This window comes from Rattus norvegicus, chromosome X (assembly GCF_036323735.1).
Source record: "Rattus norvegicus strain BN/NHsdMcwi chromosome X, GRCr8, whole genome shotgun sequence".
NCBI lineage: Eukaryota > Metazoa > Chordata > Mammalia > Rodentia > Muridae > Rattus > Rattus norvegicus.
This window is the reverse complement of record NC_086039.1, coordinates 132,414,862-132,435,255: the sequence shown is the minus strand read 5'-3', so window position 1 is coordinate 132,435,255 and position 20,394 is coordinate 132,414,862. Positions and strand designations below refer to the sequence as shown.

Sequence of the window (20,394 nt, the reverse complement as noted above, 5' to 3'; positions counted from 1 at the left end):
GAGCTTTATGCTAGCCTATGTAGTTGCATGGAAAGAGGTCTTTCTACCTCTTTGATAGAATGAGAAGGAAGCTAGCCAGGCACAGGATGGAAGGAGAGGTCACGAGAGTTAGACATGAGTAGGGTGATCTGCCTGGCTTGTCCATTTCCTACTTCTCTGACCCTGGCCTGAAAGCCAGATAGTAAGTAGGTAAGGGAGACTGGAGCTTTGTGAGGAGGGCCATGCTTGTTAAAAACTTCCCGTCCAGGGTAGAGAGATGCGCCAGCGGTTAAGAGCGCTAGATGTCCTTCCTGAGGATACAGGAGTGATTCCAAGTGATCACACCGTGATTCACCACTCTCTGCATCCGCAGATCCAGAGGTTCTGATTCCCTATTCTAGTCTCCTCAGGAATTGCCTGCATGTGGTGCACAAGCTAGAATAAACATAAAAAAATCAATAGAAATATATTTTTAAAAGAAATTTCTGCATGGAAAGATTTACCAACACCAGTGGCTTGGATGCAAAGCTCCCAGACATACTCAGAGGAGAACGACCTACTTCTCAATAGTCTGGGCTACCTGCAAACAAGCAAGATGCCTCAATCACTGGTGTTCTGCATGTTACTACACATGTTTTAGTGAAGGCTAGCTAGGCCTCTATCATGCATGCTGGGGCAACTTCTATCTCAGTGCTATGCAGATGGACCAGGAAATTCCAAAGAGGTCCTTCTGATAGAGCTGGGAATAGTGAGTGTCACAGGAGCCTTTAATCCTGCTACTTGGGAAGCAGAGGCAGGTGCTTCACTGTCAGTTTGAGGACAGCCTGGTTATGTTCATAGTTATTTTCAAGACAGCCAGAGCTGTATAATAGAGAGACCCTGTCTCAAAGGAAAGAAAAATATTTAAAAGAAAAGGACAAAGAAAGGAAGGAAGGAAAAAAAGGAAATGAAAGAAAAACAAATGAAAAAATAGAAGAGCGAGCTGATAATTCTAGGAGAAGCTCCCAAGCTGGGAAAACAGCCTTCATTAGAGAGGACTGGGTAATACAAAAGCTTCTCGGCATCCTAACAAGAGGCAGAGGCCAATGGTTTGACAATTCATTCATGACCAATCCATTACAGTTCCGGCAAAAGAAGGGGAAAATTGCCCCACTTGTTCAGACAGTTGATGAAAATGAGCTCAATTACTCTTGAGCGTAGGGAAGGTATCGGGTACATCTCCACTTCAGCAGAGTCAGAAATGAGGTTAATCCTTCTTTGCAGTACAGCATACCCAGGACCTACTGCCTACTGAACGTGCGCTTGTTTTGTTTTAGGTAATAAGGGGACTATACATATTTATCAGAAGCTCAAAGTGAATACACTCGCTGTAAGAGACAACCATTGCTGTTCCAAGGGGAAAGGTCAGAGAATAAGAAGAGACAAATGTGTCGCTATGGAATCCAGAGATGGGCTTTTTTTTTGCTCAATTAGAAGCCCACTATGGGAACAGTCCTGAACTGCACTTAATGAAGTGTGTATGTGTGTGTGTGTGTGTGTGTGTGTGTGTGTGTGTGTGTGTGTGTGTATGAGCAAGCCTTTTGTGACCATCTATCTTTCCATGATGATTATTTAAAGCAGTTGACATGGCCACAGAAAGTTTTCTTTTTCAACTGCCTGCTTTCACAGCTCAGGACCACCTGTGTCACCTCAAAACTTTGACTGTAAAAAACCCCCTTGTGGCTTTAACTGAGAAAGCCAAGTTTTACATATTCCAAGGTTTTCTGTTGCCTTTAGAATTACTGCACTGCATTTTAGTTTGTGAACACAGGCATACCGGTATGGCAGCCTCCCTCTTTGTTTTGAGACAGGGTCTCACTATGTAACCCAAGCTGTCCTCAAATTCACTGTCCTCTGACCATAACCGCCTGACTGCTTGGACAACAGACTTATACACCATACCTGGCTTGTCTTGTGCACCTGGCTCGTCCTGCTTTCGAACTGAATATTACAAAAGAGAGAGCCTATATTCTCCAAAGACATGACTCTGTCAAGCCAACCAGAACTCCTTGGTATGACACTGGCCAAGAATATCACAATAGCTTGGACCACAGGTTTAGATGCCTATTTTTTTAATTAATAGTAGATTTATTCATGCAAGAATAGAGTCATCCTTTCCAAACTTAGTAGGAGATGTTAAATTTTGTGTCCAATTTTCCTTCCTGGATAAGTCTTCCTCTCTGTCCCTGTCTGTTTTGAAAACATAACACCAGAAGAGGAGAGTTCCCAAACCTGCCACAGACTTTAAAAGTGAGTTCTTGAGAGTGAGTCTGAAATTAGGATAAATATTTGCTGATCTTACATAGGTCCAACAAATCAAGGCAGGATCCTGGAGATGCGTTTGGTGTTTGGGGTTGTTATACTGAAGCAGATACTCCCGATTAAGCCAGGCCCTTATGCTCAAGCACTTGACCTGTACCTTTCAGGTCTCCAGAGACACGTCATACTCAGCAGGGTCGAGAGTATTGGGGAGAGTGGCCAGGGGTGCAGGCTTCTACTTGGAACCCAACATCTTGACTCTAGATGCCTATTTTTAAAAGGTTAGTTTGTAGGCTAGTTTGAGTTCATTCACTATAGATTCAAAGGCTGAATACTAGCACCAGGTTCCTGTCAGTCCTAAGGCCTCCTGCTGGTGAAGTGGGGGCATGAATGACACCATGCCAGAAGTTTCCCAGCTGATATCACAAAAGGAATAGCAGCCTAGAGCCAGCCTTACCTGCTCTCCCTTTCCGCCTCTGTTCTTCTTGTTCAGTCAGGTACTCCCCCGTCTGGTATTTTCGGCTCTTTTGCCGTCTCCGTTTCTTTCTCTTCACGAGGCCCTCTTCCTCCTCATCTTCCTCCTCTTCGTTAGTGTCCCACATTTGACGGGCAGCCTCTGTCCTCCAGGGCATCTCTCGGGCTCGCCACAGATGCCTGCGGCCTTGGCTCAGCAGGGTCTTGTCCTGGGCATGATGGCTGCGGTACTGGGTATCCCTTTGGGTCTTTCTGACTTTTCTTCTCTTGGCTGGGGTGGGGGCCACCTCCTCCTCTTCCTCTGTAGGGAAGACCTCCTGGCTTCCCATGTCACTGTCTGCCAGACCAGTGAAGGAACTGCAGATGCTTCCTATGGATATACAGATATACAGAAGTATATACATATACTCATATATGTATATGAGATATACAGAAGACACTCAGGTATTTCTTCAAGGGATTAACATCCCTGGAGTAGAAATTTGTAGAACTGAGTTCAAGATCAGGCTCTGTCAGTTATTAGGGGTACACTCAAAGGATTGTTCTGGAGGCTCAAATGAAATTTCACTCTTAAGTACTTACTTTATAGGGTCTAAAATACCATATATAACCATAACGTACTAAGAACCATCCTCGTTCGTCCATGGTGCAGTTAACTTGAACTCAAGTCACAAACTCTCACTTAGAGTTGATCAGGAGCCAACCACTGCATAAAGGGCAGGAGAACACTACAGTTCTTTGCTCTTTGGTAAGTAGGATCTGAGCTAAGATCAAGGAAGGAAGGAAGCTTGGTATGACAACGTAAGCCCTAATAACCTTGTGGTCCCACCAATATGGCTAACAGAGCTACTTTGGCCAAGCAGAATTGAAGAGCACAAAAGAAGAGTGTCTCTGACAGAGAGGAGAGGTAAGAAGTCCCTTTCCTATGCCACAGTCTGAGTCAGGCACGTCCCAGTGAAACACAGCAGGCTTCCTTCCACTAAACTAATCCCACCTCCTACAGTGTCTCGGAAGCTCAAGGGTGGAGTCCTCTCTCTAGTCTGTCTGCCCACCCACTGCAGCTGTTCCTTGCTGCTGGACAAGTAGAAGCCTGATCAGCCCAAGACAAACAGCATCTTTCCTATCCTCTTAGGTCACCTTGCCAAGAGGCTACTTTCTCTCTCCCCACTTACCCTTAACTCTGCTAACAATAAAAGCACAATCCTAAATTGGCCTGGTTTTACACTGCAGATCTCACACCTTCCTTAGAAGCAACACTGCCAAGTTTCTCCCAAAAGCCCAGATGTTAAACTCAGCAATTCCTAGACTCTAGTAAGGTCAGCAGAAAGAAAAAACAAACAAACAAACAAACAAACAAACAAACAATACCACCCTAAAGCAAAGCTTCCAGTTGGTCAAGTGCTTAAGACAGCAACTATCCCACTAAACTTTACATTATATGGACCAGGCAAGGAACAGAATGTTCTAGTTAATCGAATATTCTGGCTAATACAGAATCACCATAGAGATCACACAGAAATCACCAATTTCCAAAGAATGAAATACAGTACAATGTGTTTAACACCAAAATGCAACTGGCCATAATGTAATCACTCTTTGATGATTCAGAGGACACTTGAGGACTTTATGAGGCCTCCAGGCCATCACTATAAGCCCCAATTACCATAGAGCATGCCATGTGCTGAGGTACCAGTTAACAGGATGTCAGATCATTGACTTTTCTCTGGACTATGCATCTCTATTCCTTCTAATCTGCATGGAAATCTGGGTGAATGCAGGCAACCCCCCCTCCCTGTCTTGTGTACCAACAGAGAGCAAGCAGAGAAGAGCACAAACTGGAAACAGCTATCTTCTTTAGACCCAACCCAATACAAGTTCTGTGGCACAAAAGTAATTGTGCCGGCCCATACAGTTCAATGACCCTTCCAATTCTGATAATGCCTGTTGCATAGGGTGATGAGATTAAAGCCTAAAGGTTGAATATCTGAGTACTTCAGATGGACCTCGATGATCATAATACTTTGTAATACTTTGGAGCACAAATTTCCTGAGCGGCAGGGGCCTTTCTTCTTCCCATCACTGGCTCTTTAACAAGAGATGATGTCAAATTTCTAACAGAGCTAAACAAACTATCCTAAAATTTCAGGCAATCCTTCTGCTCCGACTCAAGACTCTGTTGTCCCTGCAAAATGCCTGTCATTTTAGCGCAGGGAAACAAAACCACCAATGGCAAAATCATTCAAATACATGTCTACCTTTTCAAAGATACCAAAGCAAGGCCTTACCTTACTTAGTCTTACTCACCAGACTGACTGCGTGTCCGAGTACTCAGAACTACTGGGATGAAGTCACGGAAACTGCTCTTTGCTTTCTTTTCCAAGGAACCTGGAGTGATGTGTGGTTTAGGGGCAGAAGGCAGAAATATAACAATTAGAAATCTATAAACCAGAAAGCCCACATGGGATGTTCAAATGAGAAAACCAAGAGGTTTGTATCGAGCCCGCAGTTACCCCAGCTTAACCCAGCTGACTCTCCTTATGCCGTTATCACTACCCAGCTCTTTTTGGGAATGGTGATTTTTCAAAACTGGGGGCTGGGTCATTTTTGCTGACTCCAATAAAAGCAATGCACAGAATCAATTTAACAGCATGCTCCAAAGTATCTCTACCTACATAACGCAAAGGTTGTTGCGTGTTCATTAAGTTCTAACTGAGCTGTAGCCTATTCCAAAGACGAGCAACCTCAACAGTCCTTAACAAGGTCAGGCTGGAGTCAATGAGCAAGATCAGGAACATGGACTACTGTAGCCAAGAATGCCTGGATATCTCCCATGAAGGCAGTGAAGGACCATCTACAGTACAGTATACAGACCAAGTATACCCTATACCCAACCCAAACATTCTGGGTATCCTTAACTGACAAAAAGGGTTTGAGACATCGCTTAACCTTTCTACCTTGCTAGCTAGCTAGTCAGCTATTTGTTTCTGGTTTTACAATGGGAGTTTTCTAACATACCAAAAGATAGAGAAAACAGTGTAAGGAATCCCAATTCTGCTGTTTTTGAATAAATATTCCTACAGCTGCGTCTTCTTTGAGCCTAGATCCCCCCTCATGGAAATGGGTTGCTGACTCTATTGTAGGACTACTCTTTGTCCATTTGCAAATCACCTTGTTCAATGTTAAGACTGTAGAATGTGTGGTACTCTTCATGAGACCAGAGCACATGCATTCTCCCTGACTGCTAAATTCAGAGTTCCAATTCTATCTTTATTCCACAGCAGAGAAGGATGCATTTTCCACTCAATCTTTCAATCTTTCAGCTACTCTCCCCCCACCAAAATTCCACTGGATCCCTCTGGAGTTTAGGCTGGAAGGTCATGCATGGCCTTTGGGACCTACCTTCCTCATGACCATCTGCTCGTTTTCCTGCAGGCAGGGACTCTGGCTTTGTTGGCTTCCGGTGCTTGTGCTTTCCCCTGACCCCATTGTGCTCTTTTCCTGAATCTAAAGCCCCTCTGGGGCTTTTCTTGGTGGGTTCCTGGGGGTCTCCAGGCAGCTTCCGGCACTGTGTAAAGGTAAGACAAGTCAGGTCTGAGGTCAGTTTTGCTTCTTAAGAATGTTCTCCATTCTTAGGAAGGGTCACGTCATATGCCTGTTGCTTATACATGGACATGAACTACCAGAGTTAGGACTGGGAGTATGTATGTCACAGTATTATAGGACATGGTGGGCTATAAAGGATCTCTTGGACTTAGTCAAGTACCCTTACTGGTTTCTTCAGTGATCTGTATCAGAGGTCTACAGACTCTGTATTTATGGCCCCTCAACAAACATCCAATGTTTTTTCTTAAAAGGTCCAAACTTGGGCCCCATGCTCCGTGTCCCCAAACACAAGTAGAAATGGGCATTAAACAAAAATTCCTTTTCTGCAAGTTAGGTAAATTACATAGCTCAACAACTTCATTGTGGATGGCATTGCTATCAATTCATAGTAATTCTGAGAACAGGCAAGTCAAGGAAAAGTTTTTTCATGTGTCAGTTAACACCAGGAAATGGACTCAACTACAGCAAGTGGACCATTACACAGGAAGGATGATTCCCATCTCCCTGTGAACCAGTGGACAGGGACAGGTCCGGGACACCATTCACAGTGAAGCTGGGGATATTTAAGGATGCTTTACTCTCTGTATCACTTTCAACTCTCATTTGCTTTAGAAACAGAGTCAGATAAGAGGTCAACTGACTTTTCCTGGGCCACACGCAGCCTAGCATACACACTAACTGAAGGGATGCCACTTACCAGGTCACCCTGAAAGGTAGCTTATTTATATCTGAAGAAAGAAAGATGGAGCTGGAACTGAGCCCTGGTGCTCCTAGTCCCCATATCTGGGCCTCTTTTCTCACCAGCTTTCAAGGGATCTCCTTCCCTATGTGTTTCTCTGTCCACTGTTCCTGCCCAGTCCCATTCCCACATATCGGGACATATCATTTTACATACACATTGTAGGAACTCTGCCTCAAAGCCACAAATTTTCACAAGCTTTAAGGTTTCTCTATGTCACTAAACAAGAAACGGTAAGGTAGGTGTTTCTAGTACTGTGAATCTGTGAAGTTAGGTTTTAAGAAGGGAGAAAGAATTAAACACACTTGCAGTCAGCTAGGCATGGTCCTAATCCCAACACTCAGGAGGTAGAGGCAAGAAGATTTCTGTCTGATCTACAGAGCAAGTTCTAGAACAGCCATAGGAACCCTGTCTAAAAATAACAAGAACTACATGAAGTTAATCTTGATTTATTAATTTGGCTGGATTGGCAAGTTCCTAGTACAGCATACCTGTGGGTGTACCTGTGTTTTCTAGAGAGAATTAACTAAGGATGGAAACCTGCCCTAAAGGTATGGAGCATCATACTGTAGGCTGAGGGCCCGGATGGAATCAGAAAATTATGGGTGGGGGAGGGAATTCAGTAGGTCATATACTTGCTACAAGACCATGAAAATTCATCACCGGAAAAATAGTCAAGAGTGGTGGTGCATGCTTCGGATACCAGCACTGGGAAGGCAGAGCTAGGGAAATCCCTCTAATATACCAAATGAGCTCCTGGCTCCAGACAAACTCATTCACAACACAAAGTGGACAGCTAACAAGGAATCACACCCAAGACGAACCTCTGGTGCACAGGTACCTGTATACATGAACACCCAAACACAACATAGGAAAATGAGAGCCCCGTACCACAGACATGTATTCATTCATATTCTCATTCACATTCATTCTCTTTGTTTCCCTCCCTCCCTCCTTCCTTTTGGTTGCCATGAACTGCAGTTCTAGTCCTCTACACTCTTCCCACTATGAGGGACTGACATCTCTGAATCCATAAGGCAAAACAAACCATTCCTCTCTCATTGCTTTCTCAGATACTTAGTCACCGGGATGAAAGACTAATCACATCCATATCACCTTCTAGTTAGGTTATCAACCTCTAGTTCCATTGAAACAGGGTGGCAGTCATCTTATTGCTGGGATAGTTGAGGGAAAAAACCCTCAATTCTCCAGGCATAGGGAGCACCTACTGCCCCATCAGACTGCCACCCTCTGCTCACTCAGCAGAGGACTAAGCTCAATGAAAGGCAAGTTGTTGGCAGTCCCTATGAACCAAGGTGTTAGAGAACAGAAAACTAGCAAGGAAAGAGGAATGACTGCTTAAAATCTGAACTTCAGGTACTGCCAAAGAGAAACTATTTTAAGGCAGGGAAAATAAAGCTAAGTGCACATCAATTTGAACACATCTGACTTATTTCACATATTGTTTTTAGCTGCTGTTTTTGGGTAGAGACCATTAACTTTTACTTCCTAAGGTTAACAAAAAAAGTAAAAGAGAACATGTAGAGGAGGTCTCTGTTTGGATCTCCTGCCAGGGCAGCAGAAAGTAAAAATATATGGCACACCCCAGCTGCATGAGAAGTTAGGAGATCAGTGTTCGCATTAAGGGATGTTAAAGTAGGGCCAGCATCAAATGAAGCATCATTCTTTGGCAGGCAAGATGGATCAGCAGGTAAAGGTGCTTGCTGCTACTTGTGACAATCTGAGGTCAAGTCTTGGTACCTACCCAGTAGAAAGAAAGCTGCTAAACATTGTCCTACAATCTGCACACAGATGCTATAGCATGCATGTGCCACACACATACACGTGAGCACAGAAAATAAATACAAAACATAATAAAGAATTGAAAGAAAAAGGAACTCAAGCAAGTAACAGGAGCTTATTCTGCCTCTTGGCCATCTCCAGCAAGGGGCTGTTGTTTTGAATTCACTATTCATCTTAGCTTGGTTTATCAGTCACTTGTTCCTCAAGAGAATGGGACCTGACAAAACACTTAGATGACTTGGTTTCCAAAGGAAAACCCTGGAAGTGCCGGTTGCCTTCTCCTGTAACTGTGTTCTTTGCCCCCGACATCTTTCAACTGGCCTACCGAGCTATCCATCGCATACCTGAAGGACTATGCCCACTTGTCATCCAGGCAACATGGCAAGACATAAGCTCCATGAGGGCAGGGGCCATTCTGTTTGCCATACCAAAAACAAAAGCAGCCACTAACACCGACCAGCACTTAATTACGTGCCAACTGCTATTTTAAGCATTTGTATGCCATCTCATTAATTGTAATGGCTTTACTGAGCTCTGCTGTAACAATTCACTAACTTACATGTACAATGCAATTGTTTTCAGTATAAACACAGAATTGTGTAACTATCATCATTTGCCTGGTACAGAAACTTTCTCATCCCCCTGAATGGAAACCCTCCAGGCCTCCCCATCCTTAGGCAAGTATCAGGCTAGTTCTTATCCCTACCAATTTGCCTGTTCGGATATTTCCTATCAACATCTCATTTAATCTTCCCAACAACCCTCTAAATAAGTATTATTATTTGTCTCACTGCAGAGATGAAGGAACTTAGGATAAGAGAGATTAATCAACATCACAGAGCTATGAAGAAGTGAGGCCAAAATGACCTTATCAGTCTCCTTTCCCCGCTGGGCCCCAAACTGCCAAGGCTAGTGGTCTGTCATCTTTAAAGAACCAGGAAGAATTGTTCCTTGGGGAAGAGCCTGTGATTAAGGGATTTCCTTCACCAATACCTTCTCAGGCGTTCCAACTATATCTAGGACAATGGCTTCCCTGGCCCAGAGATGAAATCATTTCCTACATCCTATGGAATGAGCTTGGCCATTTCCAGGTGAAAATATCATATACAGAGAACATGAGTTAAAAATGGAAAGCCGTCCTCCATTCATCAGCTCTGTTCACACGGCTGAGCTGCTCAAGACCCCCAAGTGAAGCGGACCATCAGGAAGTCTAGGCCATACACTGGCACTCACCTTGGACCCCACGGAACTCCGGACCATGGGCTTATCATGTGGTTGTGGTGGCAGCTGCTGCTGTGGTTCTTCCTCGATTTCCTTTTCTTTGTTACACTTGACCTTCTTGGGTGGCAGAGATTCTGTCTCTTCATCTGGCTGCCAACTGTTCTTGCAAGTAAAGACCCCAACACCTTCCCGTTTCACACGAGCTTGTCCAGCTTTAGCCCGCGCTTCAGCCTGGCCCCTCTGGGGAACTGCTGGGAGTCCATCAGCCCGGAAGCAGTTGGCTAAATTGAAGACCACATCGCCATCTGCTTTCTCCATTTTCACCCGTCCCAGATCCACCTGACTTCCAAGCTGCGAAAGATCTGTGCTGGGGCCTCTCTCGCTGCTGGGAACCACATCTAAAATGAGTTCCTTAGAGTGGCTGTCATGAGGTAGCAAAGGCAGCTCAGGCATCTTGCACAAGTTCTGGGGGTTGGCCAGGACCAGCTCGTGGGACATATAGGTAGCCAGCACTTGGCTTTTAGGCTTTGTGTCCCCTGCCAGCTTCAGGCCACAGGCTGCCTGGGGGCCTTCCACCTTAGGAGTACTATCAGAGCAGAGGTGGCTCTCAGATTCCTCAGACCCCTGATTTACTCCAATGTCCCCACTGTTAGGCTGAACAGACAGTGCCAGGGTCCCCGTCTGAGGGCTGAGAGTCAAAAGCACAGGATTGACTTGTTCTTCATAAGGCTTGGCAGCAATTCGGCAAGTTTTGTTCTTTGTGACAGCATCCTGCTCTGGGGCAAAGGGGCCCCCAGGCCGTGGCTGCCCCTCAGGAAGTCCATGAACAGCTTCACTGGAACCAAGAGATGACACACCAGAAAACTCAGAAACAATGCTGGTGGGCCTGAGAGGCACCCCCTGACTGGGGGTTAGTTGCCCGGCACTAGAAATGCCAATCGAAAGCAGAGATGCTTGGTGGTATGGTGACCAGCCAACAGGCAGAACCTGTTGGGTGCTCGTGGGCTTCCCATTGATGGAACACCGTGGGTACATATTTGTCAGCCCTGTAGGTTTCCACAAAGACAGTTCCTTGGTTTGGCACCCTGGTAGCCCAGGGGCAATGCGGGCTGGGGTATAACGGGATTTGACTGTGCTTGGCTGTCCCTCGGCAGCAACCTGGCTGCCTTTCTTGCCACAAGTGACACCAGTGCTCTTAGGCTCTCCTTGATCAATGATGGAGATGGGCTCCTGCTTGGGGAGATGCCTAGGATCTCGGTTAAGGCCCAGGTTAGGGTCCTTGTTCAACAGCAGGGATGCAGGCACTGGGTTGGCCACTCCCACATATGTGCCAGGAATGGTGCTGATCAGAGCAGTTGAGTTTTTTACCCAGGTGCTTGGGTCTCCATTCCTAACCATCTCAGGAAAGATAACAAAAGGTGAAGAGGTGGAGCCTAGGCAGGAAGTAACATTGCTGCCGGCAGCTTGGGTTGTACGCTGAGACCTAGACAGGACTGTGGAAAGGAGGGCCTTGCTGCTGGTGTGCACAGGGGTCAACACAGGCATGGGAGGTGTTTTCCGCTGGTTCGGCAATGGAAGCTTCTGGCGGTTGGACTTGGAGGAGAGGTCAAGAGGCATCTCGCTGCACTCGGGTGGAGAGGCCATCTCTCTCTCCAGCTGTGGAGGTGACTTGAGAGGAGAGAAGGTGACGGAAGTCCCTTCTGTTTGTTGATCGGTGCCACCTGGCATCTTGGAGGGGTGTAGTGGGACTGAACTCCCACTGGGGGCTGGCAGCAAAGGCTGTGAAGTTGGAAGCACCTTGGCAGAAGCAGTGGTGAGGGAGGTATCTGCCAAAGGTCCAGGGACCCCTTCAGGTGCAGGCTGGCTGTTAGTGCTGCTGGATGGGGAAGTACAGGAGAGCCTGTTCACCTCTAAAGACACCAACTTTGAATCTGAAGCCAAAGGCCGGGCCACAGAAAATGCATATGGATAAGAGCGGAGCTCTGGAGAGGCCAACACACCCGGGAGACACCTGTCCTGCAGGTAAGATGGCAGGACCGGGAGGGTGAGCGTGGAAGACACTCCCAGAGTGGTTGGCAGTGTAGCCACGCTGAGTGGCTGGCCGCAACTCGGAGGTGGGATGTATACCAGCGGCTGGTTAGGGGTCAGCACTGTCCCTGGTTGAAAAGACAGGGGGACTTTTTGCATAGCTGGTGCCTGAGCTGCAGGAAAGCACACTCGACTCAAACTGAAGGAGGCTGGAATGGGTGCTGAGGTGGGGATGGCAGCTGGTGTGGCAGCCGGCATGGGTGTGGGGGCTGGAGTAAAGATTGGGGCTGGGGTGGGCGCAGGCACCGGTGTAGGAGCAAAGGCAGGAATAAGGGTGGGGGTAGAGGGCGGGCCAGAGGACGGGGTCGGAGTGGGCATTGGTACAGACGGAGGGGCAGGAGCTGCTGGAGGTGTGGATGCTGGCATGGGAGCTAGAACTGGAGTCGGGACAGAAGCAAGGACCAAAGTGGGAGCTGAAGGAGGCACGGGAGCCTGGATCAGAGCCAAGGGAGGTGCAGACACAGAGACTGTGAGAGGGGTAGGAGCAGGAGCTGACAAGGGCACAGGGACTGAGTGGGGAGCAGACACTGGCACAGGCACCAAGACAGAGGCTGACACAGAGAGAGGGTTGGAATCAGAGATGAGAGTAGGCACCGAGGGTGCTGCTGGGGCTAGAGCAGGCACTGGTGCTAGGGGAGGGGAAGGAGCTGAAGCCGATGTGGCAACCTGGACTGGAACTAGTCCTGAGTGGGGAACTGGGGCTGGGACAGAAAGGGGAACTTGGAATGGATCAGGAACCGAGGGGGTCCCGGAGGCCGACCCAGGGGCAGGAGGGCAGATAGGTGCCGGCAGCTGACTGAAGTTTGTGGTAACTAGAGGCAGGGTTCCCTCCACGGGGACTCCAGTTCCCAGAGTTGCCAAAATGAAAGTGTTCTTCTCCCCAACACTGTGCCGAGAGTCCAAAGCCTTTACCCCGGCTGGAGAGCAGTCAACCTGTTTGCTCATTTGGGTGCTTAGGGGAGTCCAGGAGCAGTTGGCCCTGCTGTGGCTAGCCTCAGTGCCGTCAGGAGTGGGCAGCTTAAGGCTGTCTCCCGGGCTGCTCAGCGGCACCAGGAGTCCCTCCGCCTCTGCTGTATTCCCAACATAGTCCATTTTTGCCTGAGGATCATCAGGCTGGTCTTCTGACCTGTGCCCAAGCTTTTCTGTGGTACTGCCATCTGGGTTTGTCCCCCGGGCATTGCTGCCACTTCCAACTGCCGTGAGCTCCACCTGCAATGAAAGAATAGCAAAGTCCCTGAAAGTGATGCAGGTACCCTGAGGCCCCCGAGAAGTACCTGCTGGTCTTCTTTGACAACTCAACCAACTGCAAAGGACAAGGGCACGGGTGCAGAGCAGTTTCTGTCTCACCTAGAGCAAATTCTGTCTTCTTGCTCCCATTCTTGGGAAGGCCAAACTAGGCCCATGGTCCAAGAAACTCGCCCTTTGATGGGTAGCATGTGACAACACATAGCTCCTTACCTTGGAAAAACTGCTGCTGACACAAAACTCCTGAGATCCAAAGTGCTGGCAGTCACCTGTCGTGGACTCCTCATCAGAAAGAGGTGCTCTTCTGGTAGGGAAGACACAAGTGGAGAAGAAGATAAGGCCCAGACTGAAACCACAGACACTTCCTCTAGAAGGTCCTGCCCTGCCTAGCTTCCCAAACCCTCCTGTCTCACTTCCCATGGTGACTTCAGGAGATGGCAAAGTACTAGGAGGCTGAACGAGGCAAAACATAGCCTCCACGTGCAGCTTTACAAGTTCCTGACCAGAGCCTTGTCTGACCAGAATTTGGGGGCTGCTAATTCTGCTTTCTAGTGTTCTCATAAAAAGTGTAGATGAACCCCACCTTAGCACCTTCTTCTTTTCCCTGGAGCTTAACCGTCAGGTTAGCCATTCAATCCAGTATATACAGGGCATTGCCCAAAAGGAGAGAGATGTGACCCATAAGTCTCAAGGGCACACAAATTAGTTTTATTTTAAATCCAATCTTGTTTCAAGGCTATATGGGAAGTACCATTTCTGGTAAACCTCTTCCAAAGCAAATCACCACTCCCATTGTGCTTTCAAATCTAGTCCATATCTGAATGATTTGCTCATCTATTGGGCAGGGCATGCCTTTAGCCCATACACATTCGCATTTACTGCACATACAATGGCACTGATTTGAGGCCATCTGGTCACTGACACCGAGAAGCTCTTTAAAAACACCACATTTAGCTGAGCATGTGTCCTGTCTGTAATCTGAGTACTTGGGAAGTAGAGACAGGAAGGTAAGGAATTCAGTCAGTTGGGCCACAGGAGATCCTGTCTCAAACAACAACAACGAAAATGCAGTGGACTGGCCATATGTATCTTTTTAAATCCTGGCACTCAGGAGGCAGAGGCAGGTGGATCTTTTTGAGTTCAAGGCCAGCTTAGATTCTGGTCTACATAAGGAATTTCAAGCCAGCAAAACTACGCAGTAAGACCCTGTTTTAATTTAAAAACAGCAAAACAAAACAAACACTTCTTTTTCTCCAAAGGAACATCTCTAGAACTCAATCTGGCTCCAGCCATTATTTTCTCTTCTCATAGTACACAGGGCGCACCTTCCCTTCACCCTCTCTGCACCACCTCAATCTCTCTCCTCCCAAAGGGAGCCCCTCAAAGCCACAGATTCTGTATTCATGTTGGTATGTGCAGTAAGTAAAGGCTGAAGCCCGAAAGCTCAGTCTCAAAGGAGAAAAATTCAACTGTAACCCCTTCCCCCAAACTGCTTGAAAAGAATAAATCACGTAAGAATCGGGAGAACGTTACATTTGACAAAATGAGCAAATAAAAGGATCACACTACTAAAGTAAAGTTGGAGGACAAGTGGGCCACTCCAAGCTGGCCTGGCCGCTTTAAGTACAGCAGAAACACAGCCCCTGCTCTTGAGAGCATATCAATGGGGCAGCCGCCTGGGTGGGAGTGGCTGCAGAGGAGGTAGGGGGTCAAAGAACAAAGCTGCAGCAAGTTTTCTGGGTGGGCAAAGCATAGGGTTGTTCTGCCTGCTCTTTGTTTGGGTTTGCCTGCCATCTTTGGAACCCTGCCAGAGATCCAATACAGCCCGTGAGGAAAAGTCAGCGCCTGCCTTAGCGACCACACTCTAGTCTAAAGGGTATCTGAGGTGCCTACAGCCTTCTCCAGCAAGGAGGTACACCCCTGCAAAAAACTCCCTCCCTGAGATGGAACAAAGACTCCCAAACTGTACCTGGGGAAGAGAAGCAAGAACGGCAATGGGGATCAGAGCAGGCCTCTCCCTACCTTTTTGGGGCTGCAGAAGGGGCTAATCAAGGGGGATAGGCTTGCCCCCTTTAACAAGAAGCTAGGGTGGCAGGGTGGGAGGGTCCCACTGCTGGAAATGATGGTGGGTAACAGCAGAAAGGCTGTGAGGAAGAGCTTTAGGGGCAGTTAGGGGTCGTGAGGAAGAACAGAGACAGCAGTGGGGGGGGGGGTTGGGGAAGCAGGGAAAGGGAAAAAACACGTTTCACATCAACTCCTGAGAGACCAGAAAAGCAGGACCTATATGTAGCCAGCCTTGGGCTGAAGAAGCATGTTCCAACTAGACTCTCCAGGGATGGTTTAGGAGGAGGGCTGTGGTAGTGAGGGGAAACAGCAGCCCCTCCCCTCCACAACTCCACATGGGAAGGCACTATTTGTTTACATTCTTTCCCCTCCTGACCACCCTCCCTCCCTTCTTCGTGGGCTCCTCCTTGGGCAGAAATTCTGCTTTGAAGCAGAAGCTATGTTCTTGCAAGCCACAGTTACCAGGGAAGCCAGGCAGAGAAACTGGTGGTGGCAGCAGAGGCAGCGCTTCCGGCTACTGCAGCCATGCCTAAGCCTCAGCACCAGCCCCCAAGCCCGGGGAGGAAAATGTGTGCGGTGATGTTTCAAATCCTCTGAGGGGGATGCAAAGCTGAGCAAATATTTAAAAAAAGCGCTCCACTGAGGAGCCTGGGATCAGAATGGCAGGGGTGGGAGCTGGGTCAACTGAGCAAGGTTATGGGGATGCAGGTGAGGGAGGAAACAGAGCAAAAGACCTCCGATCAGGACAGGGAATCAGTGCCACGGTTTCTGCTTACTAGAAGACAGCGGGTATGTTCAAGGCTTTTCTTGAAGTGAACTAAAACCAGCCACCATCTCCAATGATCAAAGCTTAATACCTGGACCGGCCACACTGGATGTTTTCAATTCCTACTGGGCCTGGGACAATGCCTAAGAGAAACATCCGACCCAGAATCCATGAGGTACCTTACCTACCTACCTACCAGCCCCGGAGACTTTTTACCAGAACCCCCTTCACTCCAGCCAAGGCCTTCCCCAAACAATCAAGGACATATGGATATTGGCCCTCACCTCAGACTCCTTATAACTTCTCTAGCCTGGGCTCAGATGTCTAATGGTCCCAAGGAAATACATCATTCTCCCAGACTCCATAGGGCCTGTTTGTCCATAGCGCTCACCAGCAGTGTATGAAGATGTACCACTACCTGTTTGCTCTTGTATTAAAGTACACGCTTATTGAATGAAGGAATGAATGAATGCTACACACAAGCAAGATGATTTAGCTGGAGGTTTGCCTAAAGCTGACAGACTACCTAGAGCAGTAGCAGTCGAAAAGGCTTATGCCTTCTGTTCTATACTCCCCAACCACATTTGATGAACCTGATAGACTCCTACAACGTAATTTTAAGTTTATCCCTAAAAGCAGATTTATACCTCAAATCTGTAAGGTCTACAAGTTGGAAAGGATGGGGATGATGGTTTTGACATGGGGTAAAGCTGGGCGTGGTGGCATATGCTGGTAAGCACAGTACCTGGGAGGCTAAGGCAGGAAGATTGTCTTCCTGTGCCGCACAGCAAGAACCTGTCTTCAAGACGGGGGTAGGACTAGGGGATGGAGAGATGGTTCTGTACTTAAGAGCACTTGCTACTCTTCAAAAGGACCTGGGTTGAATTCCCAATAGCCACATGGATGCTCACAACCACTTGCGAGTCCAGTTCCAGGGGATCTGATGCCCTCTTTTTGATGTCTATGGGCCCAAGGCATGCACATGGTGTACAGACATACATGGTGTGTGATGGTGTGTGTGTGTGTGTGTGTGATATTATACACACACACACACACACACACACACAATGATAGGCATGGCAGCTCATACATGACATCCTGCTTCATTAGTCTGAAGCAGGAGAGCTGTGAAAAGTTTGAGCTCTCCCTGAGCTATAATAGCAAGCTCCAGGCCAGCGGGGCAATAGACAGAAAGAGACCCTGTCTCAAAAAATGAACAAAAAAGCATATAGGGTGAGATCGCATTTTGGAAATCAGCTGTAACATACCCTAGACTGTGGTAAGAAGGTGACAAAGGGTAGATGGAATCAGAAATGACAATGCTTAAAAAGTCATCTTAACCACTGGGCATATTGGGTAATTTAGCATCCCAAGAAAGACCTGTAAAAAGAGAAAATCAGATTTCACACCTACCTCTGACTCCCTTCTTGCAAGGAATATAGCACCGACAAGGAACCAAGGTAATTTGTCAAGTGTTTTTAATTTCTCAGGTTAGCCTGTTTTACAGAGACAGGGTCTTACTTTGGTAGACAAGGCTAGCCTAAAACTTAATAGGTAGCCCAGGCTGGTCTCAAATCCCAAGTCCTCCTGCCTTAACCTCCTGAGTACTGGGATTATAGATGTGCAAAACCACACCTTGCTTGTGCACTAGCTTCTTGAAGGCTCAGGCCTACAGCTCTACATCAGCCTCAACTACTTGTAACTGCAGTACAGTCTGCCAGTGCTTACTAGCAGAGTAAGTCCGTCTCTAACACATGCCTCGGTTCAGGGACCATTAGGCTATCAGGTGCTAATGGATTAAGAAAATAAAAAGGACTATTCTCCTAACCTTAATCCCAGACAAGTACACAGTTCTCTAGTTAGGAAAAAGAAAAAAAAATGACTTTTAAGAAGCCATGAAGCGGGTTGGGGATTTAGCTCAGTGGTAGAGCGCTTGCCTAGCAAGCACAAGGCCCTGGGTTCGGTCCCCAGCTCCAGAAAAAAAGAAAAGAAAAAAAAAAGCCATGAAGCTGAAGTTGTCGCTCAGCAGTATAGAACGTTCTTAGCACTCATGGTTCCCAGTCTTCTATCCCTAGTACCCACCCCAACACACACACACAATAAAAACAAAGATAGTCGGGCTGGGGATTTAGCTCAGTGGTAGAGCGCTTACCTAGGAAGCGCAAGGCCCTGGGTTTGGTCCCCAGCTCTGAAAAAAAGAACCAAAAAAAACAAAAAAAAACAAAAAAAAAAACAAAGATAGTCTCTTTTTTCCCTTCAAAACTATCAACATTACCTCTCCTGACATATGAATATTTTTTAGAATTACTTGAGAAACTCTGGATCTATTTTTTTTAACTTTCATTTGTTTCTTTTGGGTATAGGGAGTATGACTGTGGACATCAGGGACAACTTATAGGACTCACTTCTCTTACACTTAGTGGGTTCTGGGAATCTAACTCAGGTCGTCAGACTTGGAGGCAAGCATTTTTACCCAGTGAACCATCTTAACTGACCTAAACCAGGGTCTTTTTCTTTTTAAAGACTGCCAATCTTAAATTGGGGTGGACAGTCCTATCGGAATTCGTCTGGTATGTTTGAATTTAGCCAATGGACTAAAACAACTAACATGACAGAACAATCCCTTGAAGTTTGAAGAGGTCCCATAACTGCCTTAGAGAATGATTTGGCCAAGAGGTATAAAAGGAAAATATAAACTCTGAAGGGCAATTGGGTGGCCTGGTATCATGTGTAATTTTAAAAAGGCCTCTCCTGGCCAACCAAATATCAGAAAACTGAAACCCACACACAAACCAGGCAGGCATCACTCACTGTATTTTATATTAAAGTTATGATCAGCAACCTCATCTTCCTTTAATATGCCATTATTGTCAGGTCTCCTGACATATTTTGGTAGCTTCTTGAGGCAGAAAGAACTGGCCCCCAGAATTCTGATGAACTGCCCCCACTAGAACCCTACATGATGAGACCAACTTTCTTCTAAGCCCTGGACAAGAACTCAAAGTATCTTACATGAACTTTTGAGCACCAAACTTTGACATAAGAAACAGAAACTATGGGGTTGGGGATTTAGCTCAGTGGTAGAGCGCTTGCCTAGGAAGCGCAAGGCCCGGGGTTCGGTCCCCAGCTCCGAAAAAAAGAACCAAAAAAAAAAAAAAAAAAAAGAAACAGAAACTATAAGCACCCAAACTTTTCTTTACTATACAATGTAACAGTTCTTTATCACTAGACAGATACTAGGTGGCAAATGTCATCTGATAGCTTCCTCATCTTCAGTGAAACAGTGATGGTGTGGTAGAGCAGGTGACCCCCGTATTTTAGAAATATCAGAAACAAACAAGAATCTTGTCCCCAGGTCCCACCCCCAACCTAGGACTAGCTAGATACAGCTTACCTAAGGATGCCACCTTTGCAACCTTACCTCTCCTCGTTGATGCCACACATGCGAATCCGGTCAGAACTGGTCCAGTTATGCACGCCGCTGTAGAGCGGTGCTGTAGAGATCATGACAGCCACTCACCACCAGATAGGATCTGCTGTGGCCACTCCCCCTGGGGGAAAAGAATACCCAAGTTAACGTTGAGAACAAGTGCTGCTGCCTTAACCATCTTTTACACGGAAACACTTCAATCAAGGCAGTCATGGCATCAAAATGCTACAGTGATGGCTCTCACAAGCCAGCTGGCTATGCGAAATGAAGGTCCAAATGAGGGAAAGTTCACAGCAGCTTTCTAGGGACCCAAATTTCAGGATGGAGATGAGAACACTGTCAATTACCCTGAGCAATTTCTAAATTATCGTCAGAGACACATATGCTTGGAAGTTAGAGGAAATTCAATGTGCTGCATACAGTTGAGGGACCGTGTATTTTCTATATACATTTAGCTAAGCAAGTCCAGTTAGGGTACCGCATCCATACCCAAGCAGCAAGTGAAGTGAAAGATAACTAGGGGTCTTCTGCTCCTTCATGGATAGGGAAGGATCTGAGTTACACTCCAACTTAAGCTCTCCAGAGGAGGCACACACTTTCTTTATAAGCTTTTCAGAAGTACTCTGCTCTGTTTCCAAGTTGGTCCCAATTAAGGTGTAGAAAGCTCCCACCAAATTAGGTGCA

At 46.8% G+C, this 20,394-nt stretch overlaps 1 protein-coding gene and 1 pseudogene across 7 annotated transcripts in view; both read right to left on the bottom strand.

Moving 5' to 3' along the window:
* Positions 1–20,394, bottom strand: part of Bcorl1 (BCL6 co-repressor-like 1) — a 67,712-nt gene that overhangs the window by 27,159 nt on the left and 20,159 nt on the right. For all 7 annotated transcript variants that reach the window (XM_039099670.2, XM_039099669.2, XM_039099671.2 and 4 more), the window contains 6 exons: positions 19,702–19,831; positions 13,664–13,754; positions 10,130–13,414; positions 6,151–6,316; positions 5,056–5,136; positions 2,735–3,121 (listed from right to left, as the gene is read on the bottom strand). In XM_039099670.2, coding sequence (XP_038955598.1) covers positions 2,735–3,121; positions 5,056–5,136; positions 6,151–6,316; positions 10,130–13,414; positions 13,664–13,754; positions 19,702–19,787 — 4,096 coding nt within the window. In that variant the 5' untranslated portion in view covers positions 19,788–19,831. Of the gene's footprint in view, positions 1–2,734; positions 3,122–5,055; positions 5,137–6,150; positions 6,317–10,129; positions 13,415–13,663; positions 13,755–19,701; positions 19,832–20,394 lie in introns of those variants that run through there.
* Ndufb4-ps3 (NADH:ubiquinone oxidoreductase subunit B4, pseudogene 3) lies at positions 648–2,530 on the bottom strand (annotated as a pseudogene).